This window comes from Mirounga angustirostris, unplaced genomic scaffold, assembly GCF_029215605.1.
Source record: "Mirounga angustirostris isolate CCGP_5_RB_7025 unplaced genomic scaffold, mMirAng1.0.hap1 SCAF_8, whole genome shotgun sequence".
In the NCBI taxonomy this organism is placed as follows: Eukaryota; Metazoa; Chordata; class Mammalia; order Carnivora; family Phocidae; genus Mirounga; species Mirounga angustirostris.
In genome coordinates this window covers 112,470,775-112,487,806 of record NW_026991716.1, presented here as the reverse complement: position 1 = coordinate 112,487,806, position 17,032 = coordinate 112,470,775, and the positions used below count along the sequence as shown (strand labels likewise).

The window sequence follows — 17,032 nt, the reverse complement described above, 5'->3', positions numbered from 1 at the left end:
CTTCGCTTTTTTTTTTTTTTTTTTAATAATTAACCTAGTGCTATCGCTGTGGAGCATCATAAAATGGTACAAACATTCCCGCTGCATCTAATCTGATACAAAGACATTTTCATACAAATGACTAATACTGCTTTTTAGACAACTCCATACCAATTTGTCAATTTCGACACAATCCATTTCTTCCCTCTTCTGCCAATTCAAACTATTTCACCATTCATTGCATTTCGGTGCTTTGATCCCATTAAGTAACATACTGCCATTTAGTGGAATACTTACTTCATCTTTAAATACCTTTCCATGTTCTTCACACCCAGGTAAGCTCTGTATGAATTCTGACACCTGTCAAAAATAAGATGAAAATTCCCGTTTAAAAAAGAAGTCAGAATCTAAGTGCTACAGGTTCAAAGTATTTCTCCTATATGTTTTAGTTGCTCTTCTCAGAACAATTTCTTCTCTTCCAGAAAAAAAGATTCAACCCCTCTTGCATTCATTGTATCCATCCCTGAAGGACCTACTGCTATATCCTGTCCCTGGCAGACAAAGAAAATAAAATATACCTCATCTGTGCTCCATTTGGAAACTTTACTGGCAGGGATCCCAGCTACGGTGGGAAGAAGTTTGCTCTGCTGCTCCCAGCGTAAGGGCAGACATGGAATCGGGGACTTAAAGGACAGAAAGACAGCCGATCGACGCTGTGCCTGCTGTATGCTCGGTTCTTCCCGGGCACCTGCTTGATTGACACAAATGGGAAATCACACTCTGAAAAAGCAGCAAAAAAAAAAAAAAAAGCCCCAAATGCCATGTGTCTCCCCCAAATAATGAGTTGGGGGCGCGCTTAGGTAAAGCATTGCTTCCTTTCAACATTCTATTCACTGAATAATTACACCTTCCTTTTTCATTACTGAAGGTCATCGTAAGAAACAACCTGTACATTCAACTCACATGTTTGCTGCATCACCCATTATGGAAGATGTGTCACGTTAGCAAAGCTGCCTCTTTAATGTTTCATGGAAAGTAGTTGCCTCTCACCTCAGGAAATAGTTTGGTTTCCCTTTCAGCTGTGGATGTCCTAAAGGTAACGGCCAAGTTGTGTGCTCAAGTCCAGCCACTGTGGTTACCCTGTGTTTCTACACCTCTTTCCCTTTTATCTCAGTCCCACATTCTTTCAGTTTCTGTTTACTAATCATGTTGACTTTTTAAACAGCCAGCTTACGGCGCCTGGGTGGCTCAGTCGGTTCAGCGTCTGCCTTCGGCTCAGGTCATGATCCCGGGGTCCTGGGATCGAGTCCCGCATAGGGCTCCCTGCTCAGTGGGGAGCCTGCTTCTCCCTCTCCCTCTGCCTGCCATTCTGCCTACTTGTGATCTCTCTCTCTCCCTCTCTGTGTGTCAAATAAATAAATAAAATCTTTTAAAAAATAAAAAATAAATAGCCAACTTATTTTTTTTGACAGGGATATGAAATTATTGCAATAAAAATAAAACCAAAGAAAGGCAAATGCTTTTGTCATTCTTATATTGGTGGAGATCAAAATTAAAGGTACAGAATATTCCATTTATCTGCCAGATCTTCTGAATCCAAGCCTATTTACTTCCATGTTCTTCACACCCAGGTAAGCTCTGGGTGTGAAGAGCTTAAAATCACCATTTTTTAGCAAATGATTTTATTGTCACTGGGACTTCTAAAGTTTGTCAATAATTATCTCCTTAAGATCCTTTAGAACACAAATCTCTGAAAACTACTTACTCAAAGCCCGTCAGAAGAAAGGCACCTCCCCTAACATTTACTCTCCTCCACCCCTACACCAGCTCACAGTTACAATGATACTTCAATTCTACCACCTATCTTTGCCAAATGGTTACCTAGTTTAGGCTTTTGAATCTCTGAGAACATTTTAAGCTATTTTGTATCTCTAAGAATATTTTAAGGTTTTTTTCTTTGAAGAGTAAGATTTACAGAAAAGTAGACAAATCGTAAGTGTACAGCTCAAAGAATTTTCACAAAGTGAACACACCCATGTACCCAACACCAGGTCCAAGAAACAACATGGCAGCACACCAAGAGCCTCCTTGTGTCCCCTTCTAATCACACCCCAGCCGGCAAGGGTAACCCCTTTCCTGACTTCCAACACCATAGGTTCTCTACCCTGCTTCTGAATTACATTTAGATGAAAACCTCGGTGTCTGGCTTCTTTCTTTCAAGAGCATGTTTGTGAGACTCATCCACATTGCTTGCTGTATGTGGTTGTCGCTCACCTGCTCTTGGCTGTATGGTTTTTCATTGTTATGAATATTCCACAGTTAATTTGGAATTAATGGACAGTTGAGTTGTTTTTAATTTTTGGCTATTACCAACAGTGCTGCTATGAGCATTCTTGTACATGTCTTTTCCTGAACATATGTATGTGTCTCTGTTGTATATACATACTGAGGAGTGAAATTCTGAACTTACAGTGTTTGTGCACATTCAACTTTAGCAAATTCTGCCAGTGTTCCAAAATAGTTGCACGATATGCATCCACTAATAGTGTAAGAGTGTTACAAATCCTGTGTATCCTCAGTAACATATGGTATTGTCTACCTTTTTCATTTTAACCATTTATGAATTTGCTATGAATTTGAATTTGCTATGGTATCACATCGTGGTTATAATTGCATCTGTCTGATGACTCATGAAGTTGACAATCTTTCCCCAAGTTTATTGGCCAAATGGGGAACCTCCTTTGTGAAATACTTATGTTTTATGCCCATTTTTTTCCATTGGGTCATTTTGCGTTTTTCTTACTGATCTGTAGAAGTTATCTATATATACTCTGGATAGGAATCCTTTGTTGGAAATACAAAAATCTGTCTTATTAACATCTCCCACTCTTGTCTTCCTTTGTACTCCCTTAATACAGTCTTGTATGTCTACTGAAGAAATCCTTGCTTACTTCAAGGTCCTAAAGTTAGTCTCCTCTGTTTTCCGCTAAGTACTTCATGGTTTACCCTCACAATCTAGCTGAACTTTATTTTTGTACAGGGTGAGATAAGGCTCGACATTCCTAATGTTTTTTTCCACATGGATTTCTAATTCCCCAAACATGATTGATTGAAAAGACATCCTTTCCCCACTGTACTGCATGCAGGGCCGGCTTTACCATAAATATAGATGTGTGTCTCCAGATTCTCTACTCTGTTCCACTGGTCTCTTTACACCAACCTATAGGTCTTAATTACCACCACTTTATAAGTGTCCTGATGTCTGTGATCTAGTTCTTCTTCAAGACTGCCTTGGCTATCCTTATCTCTTTGCATTTCCATATAAAATTTAGAATCAGCTTGTAAAAAAATGCTAGGATTTAGACATGGCGATTACTGCTGGATATAGACCAATTTGGTTCTGAGAAATGACATCTTCACAATATCCAGTCCCCCGATCCAAAACCAAGGTATATCGCTCCATTTCTTTGGGACTTTACTATTCCTCTTTGCTCTTTTGTCATTTTCATGTATAGGTCTTGCATATATTTTGTTAAATTTATTCCTCTGTATCTGAAGTTTTCTGTTGCTATTACAAGTGGCACAACTTCTTAAAAATTTATTTCCTATTGTTCTACTGTGGTTCTTCAATAACTTTTCTTTTAAACTAGCCTAATCTGAATTGTGAAATGCTCTGAGTATTAGAAAGTAACTTAGAAGTAACTATTAGGGGGAAAAAAAATCTGTCTTATTGGAGCTAACACACCCTGGTCCTGGTTCCACCTGAGTGAGTTCATACAGAAAAATCTGTCTGTTCCACATGAAACATTTCAATTCTTCAAATAATATTTAAAAATCCATCATGGTACCTCTTGCCCCATTTAATTCAATGAATCTCATATAACTGGTTATAAGGTTTTAGGACCTCATCCTGCTTTACCGAGTATCTGTTATGAGCCAAATATATAAGCCTGAACCAGTTTGTTTTTATTCTTTTATTCTTTTTAAATTTCCTAGAGTTCAGGATGTTTTTGGTTAGCATAAATATGCGGTAACTTAAAAACATTTCTTAATTTCAGACACTACCAAGAGTTTAGCAATTATTTGAAATATGATGTTTGTACAATCTTCTGTGAGGCAGGCTAGCATGAAATGGTGAGATTTCCAGTTCCACAGGAGACTGAAACCATAGAGCCTACTTTTTGGCTTGTCCTCTGACTGCTTGCCACTGAAGTGTCAGTCTTTTCCAAAGTGGTACATTTATGATACAACTGTTCCTATTCTATTAACACTTGCCAACGTTCCCTCTTTCACCATAGTTCTATTTCCTGCTAAAGCTGTCTTATTCAGCTCATTTCTAATGTTGCTACATCATTATTCTTTAGAAAAACAACTGAGCCATTCTAAAGAAATGACTAAAACCCCTAAAGCTCCCATATTTCTGGTGGCTTCTGCATGTCTTTGAAGCTGATGCTATAAACAGGCCTACACACGTACATCATTCTAAAACTAGTAAGAACTTCGCATCTTTCACTTCAGACTTTCCTCGCTTTTATTGATTCTTTCATGCTGACTGATGTCCTGAGGCCCAGTGGTGTTTTCTGATGAATGGAGCAAAAGTAGAGTTTCCCAGCCACAGAACATCCCATCTCTTCAGAAAATAATAGTGTTAGCTAGGATGGGAACATCCAAAAAAACAGAGAAAACAACTTCAGTTGGGTGAATGTGTACCTGAGTCCTTAAATTGCATAGAAATGTGACTCCAGGTTTTTATTTTTAACATGTGATCAGACTAAAATAAATGCAAAAGACTTTGGCTCAAGTAGCTGGCTCAGTGCCATGAGTAAGAAAGAGTAGGTTTGAATGTGCACAATGTGCTTCATAAAACAAACCCTTTGTTCTGGAAGACATTTCTGCCACCGTCATTTTACTAGAGTCATATTTCTTACCGCCCTCCTATCAAACTATTTATCTGCCTGGAAAATAACACTTTTACAGGAGTTTTCTGTATGTTTTGAAGTTCCCTGAAATGAAAATTTACCAAAGTCCTTGTCCGCTCCCCTTTGGCTTCTGGTTTTGTGCTTCCACAGTTCTTCACTGCTACTCAGTTCTGTACCATTGGGCACAGAACAGCCCGGGGAGGATTTCCCAGCCTAGTTCTTACTCATCCTTGCAAAAGTGAGATATGATTAGGAACCTTTTTACTTTGTCTAGAAACTAACTGGCTTTTACTGTTTTGTGACTATCAGGGATGTGTATTTCTGGGCTTCCTTAATATCGGAAGCAAGAAAATGTTAGGTGTCAGTAGTAAGAGAAATAACTTGGTGGAAATATGTATGGTTTTATTGTGATTGCATCTGCTAGACAATTATCAAATGAGGAATATTTTTCTTAGGCTGATACCTGGGGAATGGGTAGTAGAGGCCTGCCTCCTATTTACGATTATGATTTACCATATGGAATTCACTCACTCAGCATGGACACTGTGTCAGAAACTGTGAAAGGTTTGTCAATACAGCATATTCTTGCAGATTTCCTTGAAATGAAGTGCAATAAATAATAATGTAGTTATCCAAAGTAGAAACCTGCCACTACAAATTTGCCCACCATGTCTGTCAATTCTGGTTGAGAACACAGGTATTAAAATTCCTGATTTGGCTTAAGGTAGGAAAAAGTGAAGTGGAAGATTAACCCTTGTAAGAAGTCATTTCTGATAAAGGTGATCCTGAAAGAAATATCTTCCGATGTTTCACACAGAATCAAGACAATAAATGTTCAGTATAGGGAACATCATCTAAACCAACCACGAAGTCTCCTAGTAGAAAGAGACGTCCTCACCTCCATGGAGTGTGAGAACCTGCTTCCTACAGGACCATTCCGTTAAGACCCAGTGGAACCACTGTATGGTAGGCTGACCAAGCAGGGCAAGTCCTAGACAAAAGGAGAAGTACTCCCTCTCTGCTGCTTTCAGACTCAGATCCCACTCTGAGTGGGGTTCCTATTTCCAAGTCTGGAAATGCTAAATCGACAAGCCAACAGCATAAGTTACCACTGACCTCTTGCCTGACTCATTCCTAGCCCTTCAAGCCAGAGACAGAAGTGAGCCCAAGACCTCCAACTGCCTTGCTTCATTTTAGTTTCAAAACAGTGCTAGGAGGTAGCTATCCTTAAGGTGAGGAAACAGAAGCCTGACGTGCCCAAAGCCACTCTATGAGAAAAGGGCAGCATCAGATAGTGACCCTGGATCTTTTGCCCCCTAATACAGAGGAGAGGGTCATGGTCAAGAGGGTGAGTTTAAAAGTCTGATAAACATGGATTCAAATTCCTGCTCTGCCACTGACTAGCTCTATAATCTTGGTGACATCAAGTTAACAAGATTGTTGTAAGGATCACATGATATTTTTAAAATGCTTATCCCAGTGTCTGACATATAGTAAAGACTCAGCAAATGAGAGAAATTATTTCTATTTTGAAAAAAAGGCATATCACTGAGAGTGTATTGGATATAAAAAGCAAAAATGAAAAGGAGTCAATACCCTTTCAGGCTAATATTCCATGAGTCTGTAAAATACGCTCCTAATGTGAAAAGAACAAGGCCAGAAGAAAAGGAATACATCTGTCAACCAAAAAAAAAAAAAATTTTTCTTTTAATGGAGTTAACTGGTGACTAAATATAAAAAGATGAACAATAAGAGTGATTGGGTAAGATAAATGGATCACAGCATCAAGGAATGGAGATAAAAATAGCTCCATGAGACTTAACTCAAGCTGAAAGATACTTGAGGATCATTTCAAGGTTAACAACCAAAAAAAAAAAAACCACCAATTGCTATGGAGGTAAAAAGCAAGCCTGACTTTTCAAGTGAGAATCGAGCACATTACAAAATAGAATTCAATTCTTTCTGCATTTTAGCCACCCATGAGAAAGAAGGCTTGCAGCAAAGAAAACAAAATTATACCTCTCCCAGGAGTACAAGAGTTTAAACTTGAAGGCCAGTTTATAGAATACTTTATTAATGCGCTTTCCTACAATAATAGGAATGAGTTTTTTTTTTTAAGGTAAAAAGTTTTTAAAAAAAAAAAAAGGAAGAAGAAGAAGAAAGGAGAAAAAGTGATAAATTATATCCAGTTAAACTCCCCAAAGGTCAAATTCAGTTGCACAGTGAGAATCATAAAAAAACGGGGACTCATAATTACACATATTGCATGGAATTAACCAGAATTAACTAAAGAAATGGGGGAGGGGGAGAGGCTTTTTCAGGAGGAAGTTTTTTTTTTTCATATCAATTTGCTCTATGACTCCAAACAAAATAGTTCTCATGGGCCTGCTGAGTCTTAAATCCTACTGGTATTTTAAACAAACTTAGGGTGGCTTCTTTTCAGTCTCCTCTATCCTAAATAATACACAAACTGCAAAGGGCTTTCTCTCCTACCCTTTGCACCACCCCTCCCAGACAGCTAGATTTAGGAAGGGTTCCTTCCACCACTGGAGGGATAGAATTGGGAATGATCCCTGGTGATTTACTAGGCTCAAGAATGTGGACCCGGAGTGGAGTATAGCTACCTGACCTCCAGGCTCAGGTTTGCAAGAGGAATTCTTCTAGCACCCCAATGGGAGCGTTAAGGGGTAAGTGTTCTTCACAAAAGACCTGGGAAAAATTCTCTGGACTCAAAAATGTTAAAATAGAAAACAATCACCATGGAGCCTCTGACAAAAAGTTCTACAAAACATCAGAAGAGGAGCATTGATTTATTGACAGAAGAGTTTCATGATTTTAGTGAGGTTCAAGGGGATAGAACCTTTACAAAACAAAAGCAGGCTATGAAAGAGAACAAGCCAATGTAGGAAATTGGAGGGAAATAGAAACCACTGCTCTTAAAATTCCTGTTAAAGGCAGTAAGTAGTAGACTTGACAGAGCAAGAAGCTAAGTAAGATATTTCAACCTGAGAAATATGCCGAGAACATCAAAAATACATGTAAGTTGTTAAAATACTAAAATACTGGGGCACCTGGGTGGTTCAGTTTGTTAAGCGTTCGACTCTTGATTTTGGCTCAGGTCATGATCTCAGGGTTGTGAGATCGAGCCCACACTGGGCTCTGTGCTGGGTGTCAAGCCTGCTTAAAGATTCTCTTTCCCTCTCCCTCTGCTCCCCACCCCCACTGCACGCTTGCTCTTTCTCTCAAAAATCAAAACAAAAGCTAAAATACTTCCATATTGGTTGGTACAATGCCCCCTCCCCCATCCCACTCCCACCCTCCCCCAAGGCAGCCAGGCCCTTAACTGGACTTCATAAGATCCAGCAATTAAGGGTAACTCTTGGTATAGTGGAGAGCATCCAAAACTCTCCTCCAGTACAAAGACCAGTGTTAATTTTAACTGTCTTGTGCAAGGTTGGATGACAAACCAATTGTTAAATATTTTGAAAATAAAATATAATCCCTTGGCTCTAACTCAAGAATAATAGGTATTACTAGTCAACAGAGAGAACAGAGCACAAATGGTAACCGAAATTATAACTGAAAGAAGTTTCCTGGATTTAAAGACCAGTTGGCAATCACAGCATGATTTCACTGCAGATGAAATTAGTTTTACGACAGTTTTATATAAAATGTTTCAAAACTTTGATAAGGAAACTTACCAAATTCATTTTAAGAGGCTAAAAATGGATGAGATATTAATAGTCAAATCTCACTTAGGAACATATGTGCAAAAATTCTCAGAGCAACTTATTTTATGAGGCTCTCTCCCTTTCACTAATAAAAAATAAGACAGTAAATAATATATCCTTACTGAACTATAGGCTTTGTAGGTGAGAACAATAATTAAGAGTTATGTATGAATCCTAATAATGTTTCCAGAGAGAATAAAACAGAAAAACTCAGGCAATTCAAATTGAGAAAAACAGGACAAAAATATACAAAGTTTGAAAAGACAAAGAGAGAACACCATGCATATCATAATGTTAACCAAGCCAAATTCTCTATTAAGAGAGTAATAATTTTCCAGATCATTTCCAGAAAAAAATGATCAAAATCAGCTCAGCAAATCCAACAAAAAGTTAAATCAATCACCAAGTTAGGAAGAGACTGAAAAGTTTACCAAAGTATTACTCCCTCAAAAAGGTCAGAGTCTAGAAGATTCTATTCTGCATCTATCTGAATTTTCAATGATGAGACAATTCCAGGCAATAAACACTTCTTCCACAATACTACTACTCTACTACTCCCACCAGCTAATACTTCAGCCACTGATGCATTGAATCCTCATGATAAGCCAATGATGTGGCTACCTACTACTACAGTAATCTTACACAGGAGGAAACTGAAGCCCAGGGCGAGCTGCACAGCTAGTAAGTGGTGGAGCCCTGAGAGGAATGAAGGCTGTGATCCTAACCACCATGCACAAAGAAAGACTGAGACCTTTGTCTAAGAGTCCAATATACCTTGATGACAGAACCCTCATAAAACACATGTTTTTCTTCCTTTCTAAATGGCCAGAAACATATTAAAATAATCAAACGCTTGCATAGCACTTACTATGTGCCAGGCACTGTTTGAAGCAAGTGACAGAAGCACTTCATCGCCATGGCAACCCTGGGAGGGAGTTACCATCATTATGCTTCTGGGTAGATAAGGAACCAGAAGCATGGAGAGGTGTGTTCAGTGCCATGTCCAAAATCGCACAGCGAGCAGGTGGCAGAGACGGCATTCAAACCCTGGCCATCTGTAGGGTTTGTACGTGGTGTTATATTAAACATAATAGAACATGCTGAAGACAGCAGAGAATGTAACCTTTAAAATAATCACAAATTACTGCTTTCTAAAAAATCAGATATGGAAATCAAAGCCTCCCTTATGGAACAGGTCATTGCAGGCAAACAGTCATTAGGTGCTGTTCTCAAATCTTATAGAATAATCTAAAGCAAGAAATACACACAAAAAAGCAAAGTCTCCAGGGACTATCATTAAAATCCCAATCAGGCTAACCTTTTCTTATAAAAAAATAATAATTATGTGTAAGTTATAAATACAATCTATACTATGACTTACAGGCATTACGACTTCATTACCTTGTTAAGCCACTGTAATGTGTTTTTAGCAGAGATGGAAGACAAATTACTTTCTCAAGTACAACTTAAGACGTTTGTTCAAATGATTTTCTTTTCATTCTGTGGTATTAGACTAAGACTCTATTAATTCCATTTGGATTTCAGTACACATTCTGAGGTGAGTTTTAAACATATGAAGCAAATGACATCAACAATACCAAAGAAAATATATCACAAGAACCAAAGAGAATGCTGCCCAAACTTTATATATAATATTGCACAGATATGTGAAAAAGACTGTAAATACAGGTCACAAATGAATCCATATCATTATGAATTACATACTACAGTTGACCCTTGAACAATGCAGGGGTTAAGGGCACCAACCTCTGTACAGTCGAAAATCTGTGTAGAATTTTTTTTTTGAAAATCTGTATAACTTTTGATTCCCCCAAATATAACTACTAATAGCCTATTGTTGACCAGAAGCCTTAAGCAATAACCTAACTAGTTAACACCATTTTGTATTTTGTATGTATCAAATACCGTATTCTTACAATAAAGTGAGCTAGAGAAAAGAAAATGCTATTAAGAAAATCATAAAGAAGAGGAAATACATTTATAGGACTGTACTGTATTTATTAAAAAAAAAAATCTGTGTATGAATGGACCCACACAGTTCAAATCCACGTTGCTCAAGGTCAACTGTATATTTATCCTGAACAATAAACTTCTATAGCCTGCGGTAACAGAATAAACCAACTAAACAAAGTTTATCTTTAATATAGAAGTGGCTGCTATATTCTAGTCAAGTTCTGACTGTTGAGTATTAATAATAATATCCATCAATAAGATGAGATTATTATGGCTACCTCTGGCTTCATGCGACGTCCTCATTTCACTTTCTGTTCTCTCTTCAAAGTCCTCTTTGACATCATCAGCATGCTGGTCTCTGAGAAAAACAGATGTATCAATGTTTTGTAATGCACTTTAAAGGATGGTTCAGCACTGCACCTCAGCAACTGTTATAGGTAAGTGATAAATCACTGAATTCTACTCCTGAAACTAATACTACACTGTATGTTAACTACCTAGAATTTAAATAAAAACTTGAAACATTAAAAAGCAACAAAAAAACAAAACACAACAAAATAAAAACACATGATACCACTAAAATGTTAGAAAGGATTTTCAGTTCTACTAAGAAGCAACGCCTAGTAATAACATCTATAAACATCCATTTTCTTCATTACCAATTTTCATTTAGAGTTCAGAAAGGAGATTTTTTAAAGCTAAGAATGGTATTAAGGTGAACTATCCTGGCAAACGCAGCTACTCAACTTCAACTGGGACAGGTATTCATGAAGAATTTTACTTGGTACTATACAGTAAAACTACAATTTAAGGAAAGAAAATATTTTGAAACTCCAGACCGTTTTAATCAAGTAGCATATACACTACACTCAGCTCTGGGATTTGGGCTTGAGCCTGAGACTGGCCCAGGAGAATCAAACTCAATTCTAGGAAGCTTTTCCTGGCTTAATCAGGTCAAATGTGTAGGCTGAACTGATTCCAACTCTTTTTGACCAGGAATGATCCAAGGCTAATCTAAGCATGCCGAAATGCTCTAAAATGCAATGGAATCCATTACGATCTTAATTCAGAGCTTTACCCTTAAGTCAGGGACAAAAACAGCATTAAAGGGAACCAAGAACAGACTAATTATATTTTCTTTAAAGCTACATTTCAAGTATTTAAAATTTTTCAACCTAATTTTTCCATTCCCAGAGTTCAAAATACATCCCACTCTCCAATTTCCTGGTACTATCGAGGCTATGATCCCTGGTTTCACACTTCAATGCCTTATAATACTCTGCATTTATGATGTCCTACTGTTTCTTATGTGTTGTTACCTATATATAAATATATCCCGAGTTTCTAAAAGATCCAGATCATACTTCTACTGTTAAGTTTTAAGGAAAAAAGCAAACACATTTGAAACCAGACACCCCAACAAAATATAAAGCAGCTGTATAGTCTTAATTACAAAGGCACGAATTTATTCTCCATTTGAATGATGATAATTTAACACAACAATTCAAACACGGTAAGTATGCCATAAATACATGTTCACTACTTCTTAGATCATTTCCACAAACACATGTGAAATTTCATTGAGATCTGTGCTCCCTGGCTAATAAGTTCATACTAAAAACAACTTATCCCAAATGCTGAAGAAAACTTGCTTATTTGAGAATGGAGATGAATCACGGTTAATACAAAATAAAAACACATCTTCTTCCAAGAGTAATCAAATGATTATTGGAGGCTCTTATTCCATAAAATGTAAGATTCCATAAAATGTAAGATGGAAATATGGGAAAAAATAAGAAAATCACTGATAATTGGAGAAGGACATTAGTTGAAAACTGTCTTCTCTGTAAAAACTGTGCTAAAGTTATACTTGGTAATTACAACATGCTAAAATCAGCCTCGTATGTTAAAATTAGCTTATGTGATCTTCTGAACTTGTTTAATATTAAATTAGAATATTCTTTGAGTCTACAAATCTATCCCAGTAAGTACTGTGACCACTGAAAAAAGTTGTTTGTGCATGACTATCTTAATATTTATTAGAAAAAAAGTCACATATTACAGTGATAACTTGAAATTGGCATTTTTCAGAGTTAAAATAAATTCCTAATTAGTCATCATAGATTTCCCAAAAGCTTTAATGAGTGGTTAAAAGGGAAAAAAAAGACAAACTGAGATCAAAGGCTAAAATTAAGTCTTATAATTTTTCAAATATTTCTGTTTTCATGATCAGAATTGTCCACTGATAAGTTTTACATTTTTGTGGTTTTAATAAAGCACAGCATTCCTTTAAAGTTAAGTTTTATTAAAATAAAGGTATAAGACTTAAGTATGAGCAAAGTTCTATTGTATTCTTATGCCCAAATACAATGCCAATGGTTTATCTTATGAATGTAAGAAAAGGACCATTTGCTAGGAGAGAATGGAGACAGAAAAGGAAAATAAGACCTCTGACCCAAAAAGTTTCTTCAGGCCTGAACCTGCTGTAATCCATCCCCAGAGAAGCAAAATGGAAGCCATCTATTCTTATATTATTTATATAGCTTCATTATAGAAGCATGTTCAGTTTCCATTTTCCCTACTGCAACTCGTGATATTTCATTAAGCTGAACCCATATAAACTTGGGAATATAAACATGAGTATTTATCCTTACCAAACACAATTCAAATAAAGGACTCTAGAAGAAATGTTTACTGAATGTTTTATTTCCAATTAATATACTGATTCTGCTAATTCCTTAAAATTAAAAGCGACTAAGCCCCTAGGGGGTTCTACATGATATTTCATTTACTAGAAAGTTGGAGGGGTGGGGCAGTGGGGTCACCTGAGCAGTCTATTAGAACAAGCATTATCAAATAGATGGATGAACAGAACCACTGAAGTGAGCAGAATCCTAATTTAAGCACATCTAGAAATGTGGGAGCAGTTAATAATAAGAAAAGTTACAAGAACATACTATGCACCAAAGGCTGGCTGAGATCTTTACATGTCCAATATTTCGTAACAATTGCTAGAAGAAGGTTCTGTTCTTAAGGCCACTGAAACTTAAAGAGGTTAATGCCAAATTTGTAGAACAAGTACAGCACCAGGTCTACTGACACCAAAATCCATAATTAGATTCAAGTATTACTTGGTTTTTACCTTTGCATTTCTCCAGAATACAGTATACCCGTCTTCTAGTGACAAGGTCAGTCATGAAGAATCTGACTCATTCTTGTTTGTTTTGTATTTTATTTAAAATAAAAATTGGTTTCTCAGGGTACCTGGGTGGCTCAGTTGGTTAAGCGTCTGCGTTCGGCTTGGATCATGATCTCAGGATCCTGGGATCGAGCCCTGCATCGTGCTCCTTGCTCGGTAGGGAGTCTGCTTCTCCCTCTCCCTCTGCCACTCCCCTGCTTGTGCTCTCCCTCTCTCTCTCAAATAAATAAAGTCCTTAAAAAAACTGGTTTCTCAGTTGGGCAACCAATATTTCTCTCTCCTACAAGGTGAGGAGTTTCATTGCTAATTCTGACTCAAGAGGTGCCATGATGGGTCTCTTTCTCTGTGCAAAAATGAAATCCTTAATCTAGGATTTCAACTTCCTAAGCACAAAGTTATTCTAGTTGCACAGGTCTTCCAATTACAGACAAAACACGTTTATATCAGAATGCCCCAACTCTGTGATAACTTTATAATTAATCTCTCTGGAACACGGTACCAGATATGCTTCTTAACAGATTCTCTTTAAAAAAAGACCACCAAACATATTTTGATGTATTTTAATAGTACATTTTTGCTCAACAAAAAACATCTCTGTTTTCTTCTCTTGATCAACACTTTCCATTAGCAACAATTTCATTTAGCTCCGAAGGAGATACAAGCTGACTGGGCAGGGGGCTAGGGAATCAGAACATGGAGTGGTTACATGGATGGTCTCTGGAAGTGAACAGACCTCCTTCCAATATCAGTTCTGCTACTTAATTCTAAATGATCTTCAGCAAGTTACTTAACTTTCCTACTTCCCAGCTGCATCACCTGTAAAACGAGGGTAATAAATCCCTTTCCTCACAGGCATTTTGAGGACTCAATAAAATAATGAATACAAAATGCTGCCCACAGCCAGACATAGAAGCAGAAGCATGATACATGGCAGCTTCTACTATTTAAGAATTACTTCTATTTGGGGATAAAATCATCCACTGTCACCTGTTTTCTTCAAGTTTTAAAATAGTTTTTAGAGTCAAAGTTACGAGCCAGACTGCAGCCAGACGGCCTGGGCTGTAATCCGGGTCTGCTATTGACTAGTTGTGTAATCTGTAACCACGAGAGGTTCTACATTTTTGAATGGGGATGTGAGAACAGCACTCACCCCACATAAGGCACTGTGAAGATTAAGTGAGCTAATGTAGGTAAAAACACCTAGAAAAGTACCTGGAATACAGAGATTTCCCTTGAGATCTTAGAATTTTCAAGAACCAATTTATTTCAACGTTTCTTTAGCTTGAATTGAAATATAACCATAGCTAAAACCTTACTGAAGAATACTCTTTAGGTTTTTAATTAAGACAGTGGAATCCACTCAAGTGCAAAAATGTATTCTTTATGAGTCAGCAACCTCTTTTTCTCTGTAATTACATATCATGCTTTAAATGTCTATCTTACTCTAAATATGCTTTGTAGTAATTATTAGCAAAACAAACATCAGAAGGGTAAATACATAGTAACAGGATGCATTTGAATGCAAATAGCTATATTTCTTCAAGTTTGTTTATTTTTCATTTAAAAACAATCCCTAGCCAATTATGCTTCCATCAGTCCCCAGTATGTTAAAAACAATATTGAAAAAAATGTGAAACAATTATTTTGCTTCAATTCAGAGATTTCAGCTATCCCTCGAAATCCAGCATGAGTTTGATTTGGCTCCTAGCTTGAAATAACCCCACCTTCTCTCTCCAGCAGCGCTTATTCTAGTCTCACAGGGGTTTTGTTAGAGCTGAAAAGTACCTGTACTCCCTAGTAACCAGAGGCGACACAATGAATGTAGCTGGGGCCGTAAAATAATGTAGGAATTTCTGTTTTGAACATGAAAAGGAGGTCTTTTTTGCATGCCCCCAGCAACTTTTTTTCCCCTAATTTCTGGGCTGAGGTCACTCACAGGAAAAAAAATCCAAGAAAGAGAGTCTCAGGGTTTATACTTCAGAGGAATTATAAAAGATTACTTGAACTGTCTCCAAATGCCTCCTACAAATGAAGAGGAGAGTGTGCATCCACAGCCTCAGTACAAGAAGGTCACCATCTTCAAAAGGACTCAGAAAAGATGGCAAATAAAACCAGTCGGATTAAAACTTTTATGTCTATGGTTAACATCTGAATAGTCTTTAAAGATTTATTTTTGAGAGAGAGGAGGGAGGGGGAAGAGAGAGAGAGAGAGAGAGGCAGACTCCCCACTGAGTGCGGAGCCCCACATGGGGCTCAATTTCAGGACCCTGAGATTACGGCTCTTGAGATCACAACCCGAGCCAAAATCAAGAGTCAGATGCTTAACTGACTGAGCTACGCAGGCACCCCCAGCAGTGGTTTTTATAGTGTTTTCATAAACATGGCCTAAGAGAGGTAAACATGGTTTACTATTTATCTAATGACTAAAAATAAAACATTTTGATTAATAAGCCTATTAAATTATCATTTAGCATAAGGAACATATGTTAATGATGAAAAGTAATATAATTAGTCAAAACAGTGGATATTATCAAATGCCAAGGAAAAACCCTCCAGAAAAACTAATTGAGCAATTAACTAATCAATCTTCTTATAAAATGTAAAGCCCTAAGCAATGAGGTGAGTATTGGGGAATAAAGGCCATATATTATAAGAAGAGCAAGACTGCATTACTTTCATGTTGTCAAAGAAAAGTAACCAGGTGTCACTGCTTTTCCACTATATATAAAAGAGTCATCTGAGTCAGGAATTAGTGCTATTCGAGGGGATAAAATGAGACCCTGTTATAATTTTGGCCCAACAACTTCACAGGCATACAACAATTACAGAGTCATCTCTTCCTTACACTTTGAATGGTTGCCCTGGTGTCACAGTGTTTGGCACAAGAACTGAGAATGTTTTAACTAAAACTGAGCTTCTCTCTGGTGCACACAAACAACCCCATAAATTTGACTCAGGTTCCCAAGAGCTGGAATATTTTTAAACTTCCACAGCTCCTGATCCATACCTGGCAGCCCATTGACAAAAAGGGGAAACAGGCTTTTACATGGGTAGGTAATGCCTAGTCATCAAAAGGACTTTCTCCAATTGTCAACATCAAACCCTCAGGCTCAGAAAGCCTCAAAAAGCAAAATAAAGTTCCCAAAGATTCTTAATTAGCATTTGTAATCTTTTAGAAATTTTGGCTCTAAGTTAATGTTATTCTATTTGATCTTGCAGTTCTGCAAAGT

The 17,032-nt window shown here is 37.3% G+C and overlaps 1 protein-coding gene across 12 annotated transcripts in view; it reads right to left on the bottom strand.

The window, feature by feature from the left end:
* The window catches only part of L3MBTL3 (L3MBTL histone methyl-lysine binding protein 3), a 179,108-nt gene that overhangs the window by 65,542 nt on the left and 96,534 nt on the right, over positions 1-17,032 (bottom strand). For 9 of the 12 annotated variants that reach the window (XR_010413760.1, XR_010413759.1, XM_064598093.1 and 6 more), the window contains 3 exons: positions 10,882-10,961; positions 558-730; positions 277-339 (listed from right to left, as the gene is read on the bottom strand). Coding sequence is in view for 10 of the 12 variants with exons in the window: in XM_064598093.1 (XP_064454163.1) it covers positions 277-339; positions 558-730; positions 10,882-10,961 (316 nt within the window). In the remaining 2 variants the exon portion in view is untranslated. The remainder of the gene's footprint in view (positions 1-276; positions 340-557; positions 731-10,881; positions 10,962-17,032) is intronic. The other 3 variants (XM_064598098.1, XM_045865528.3, XM_045865531.3) reach the window with 1 other exon arrangement.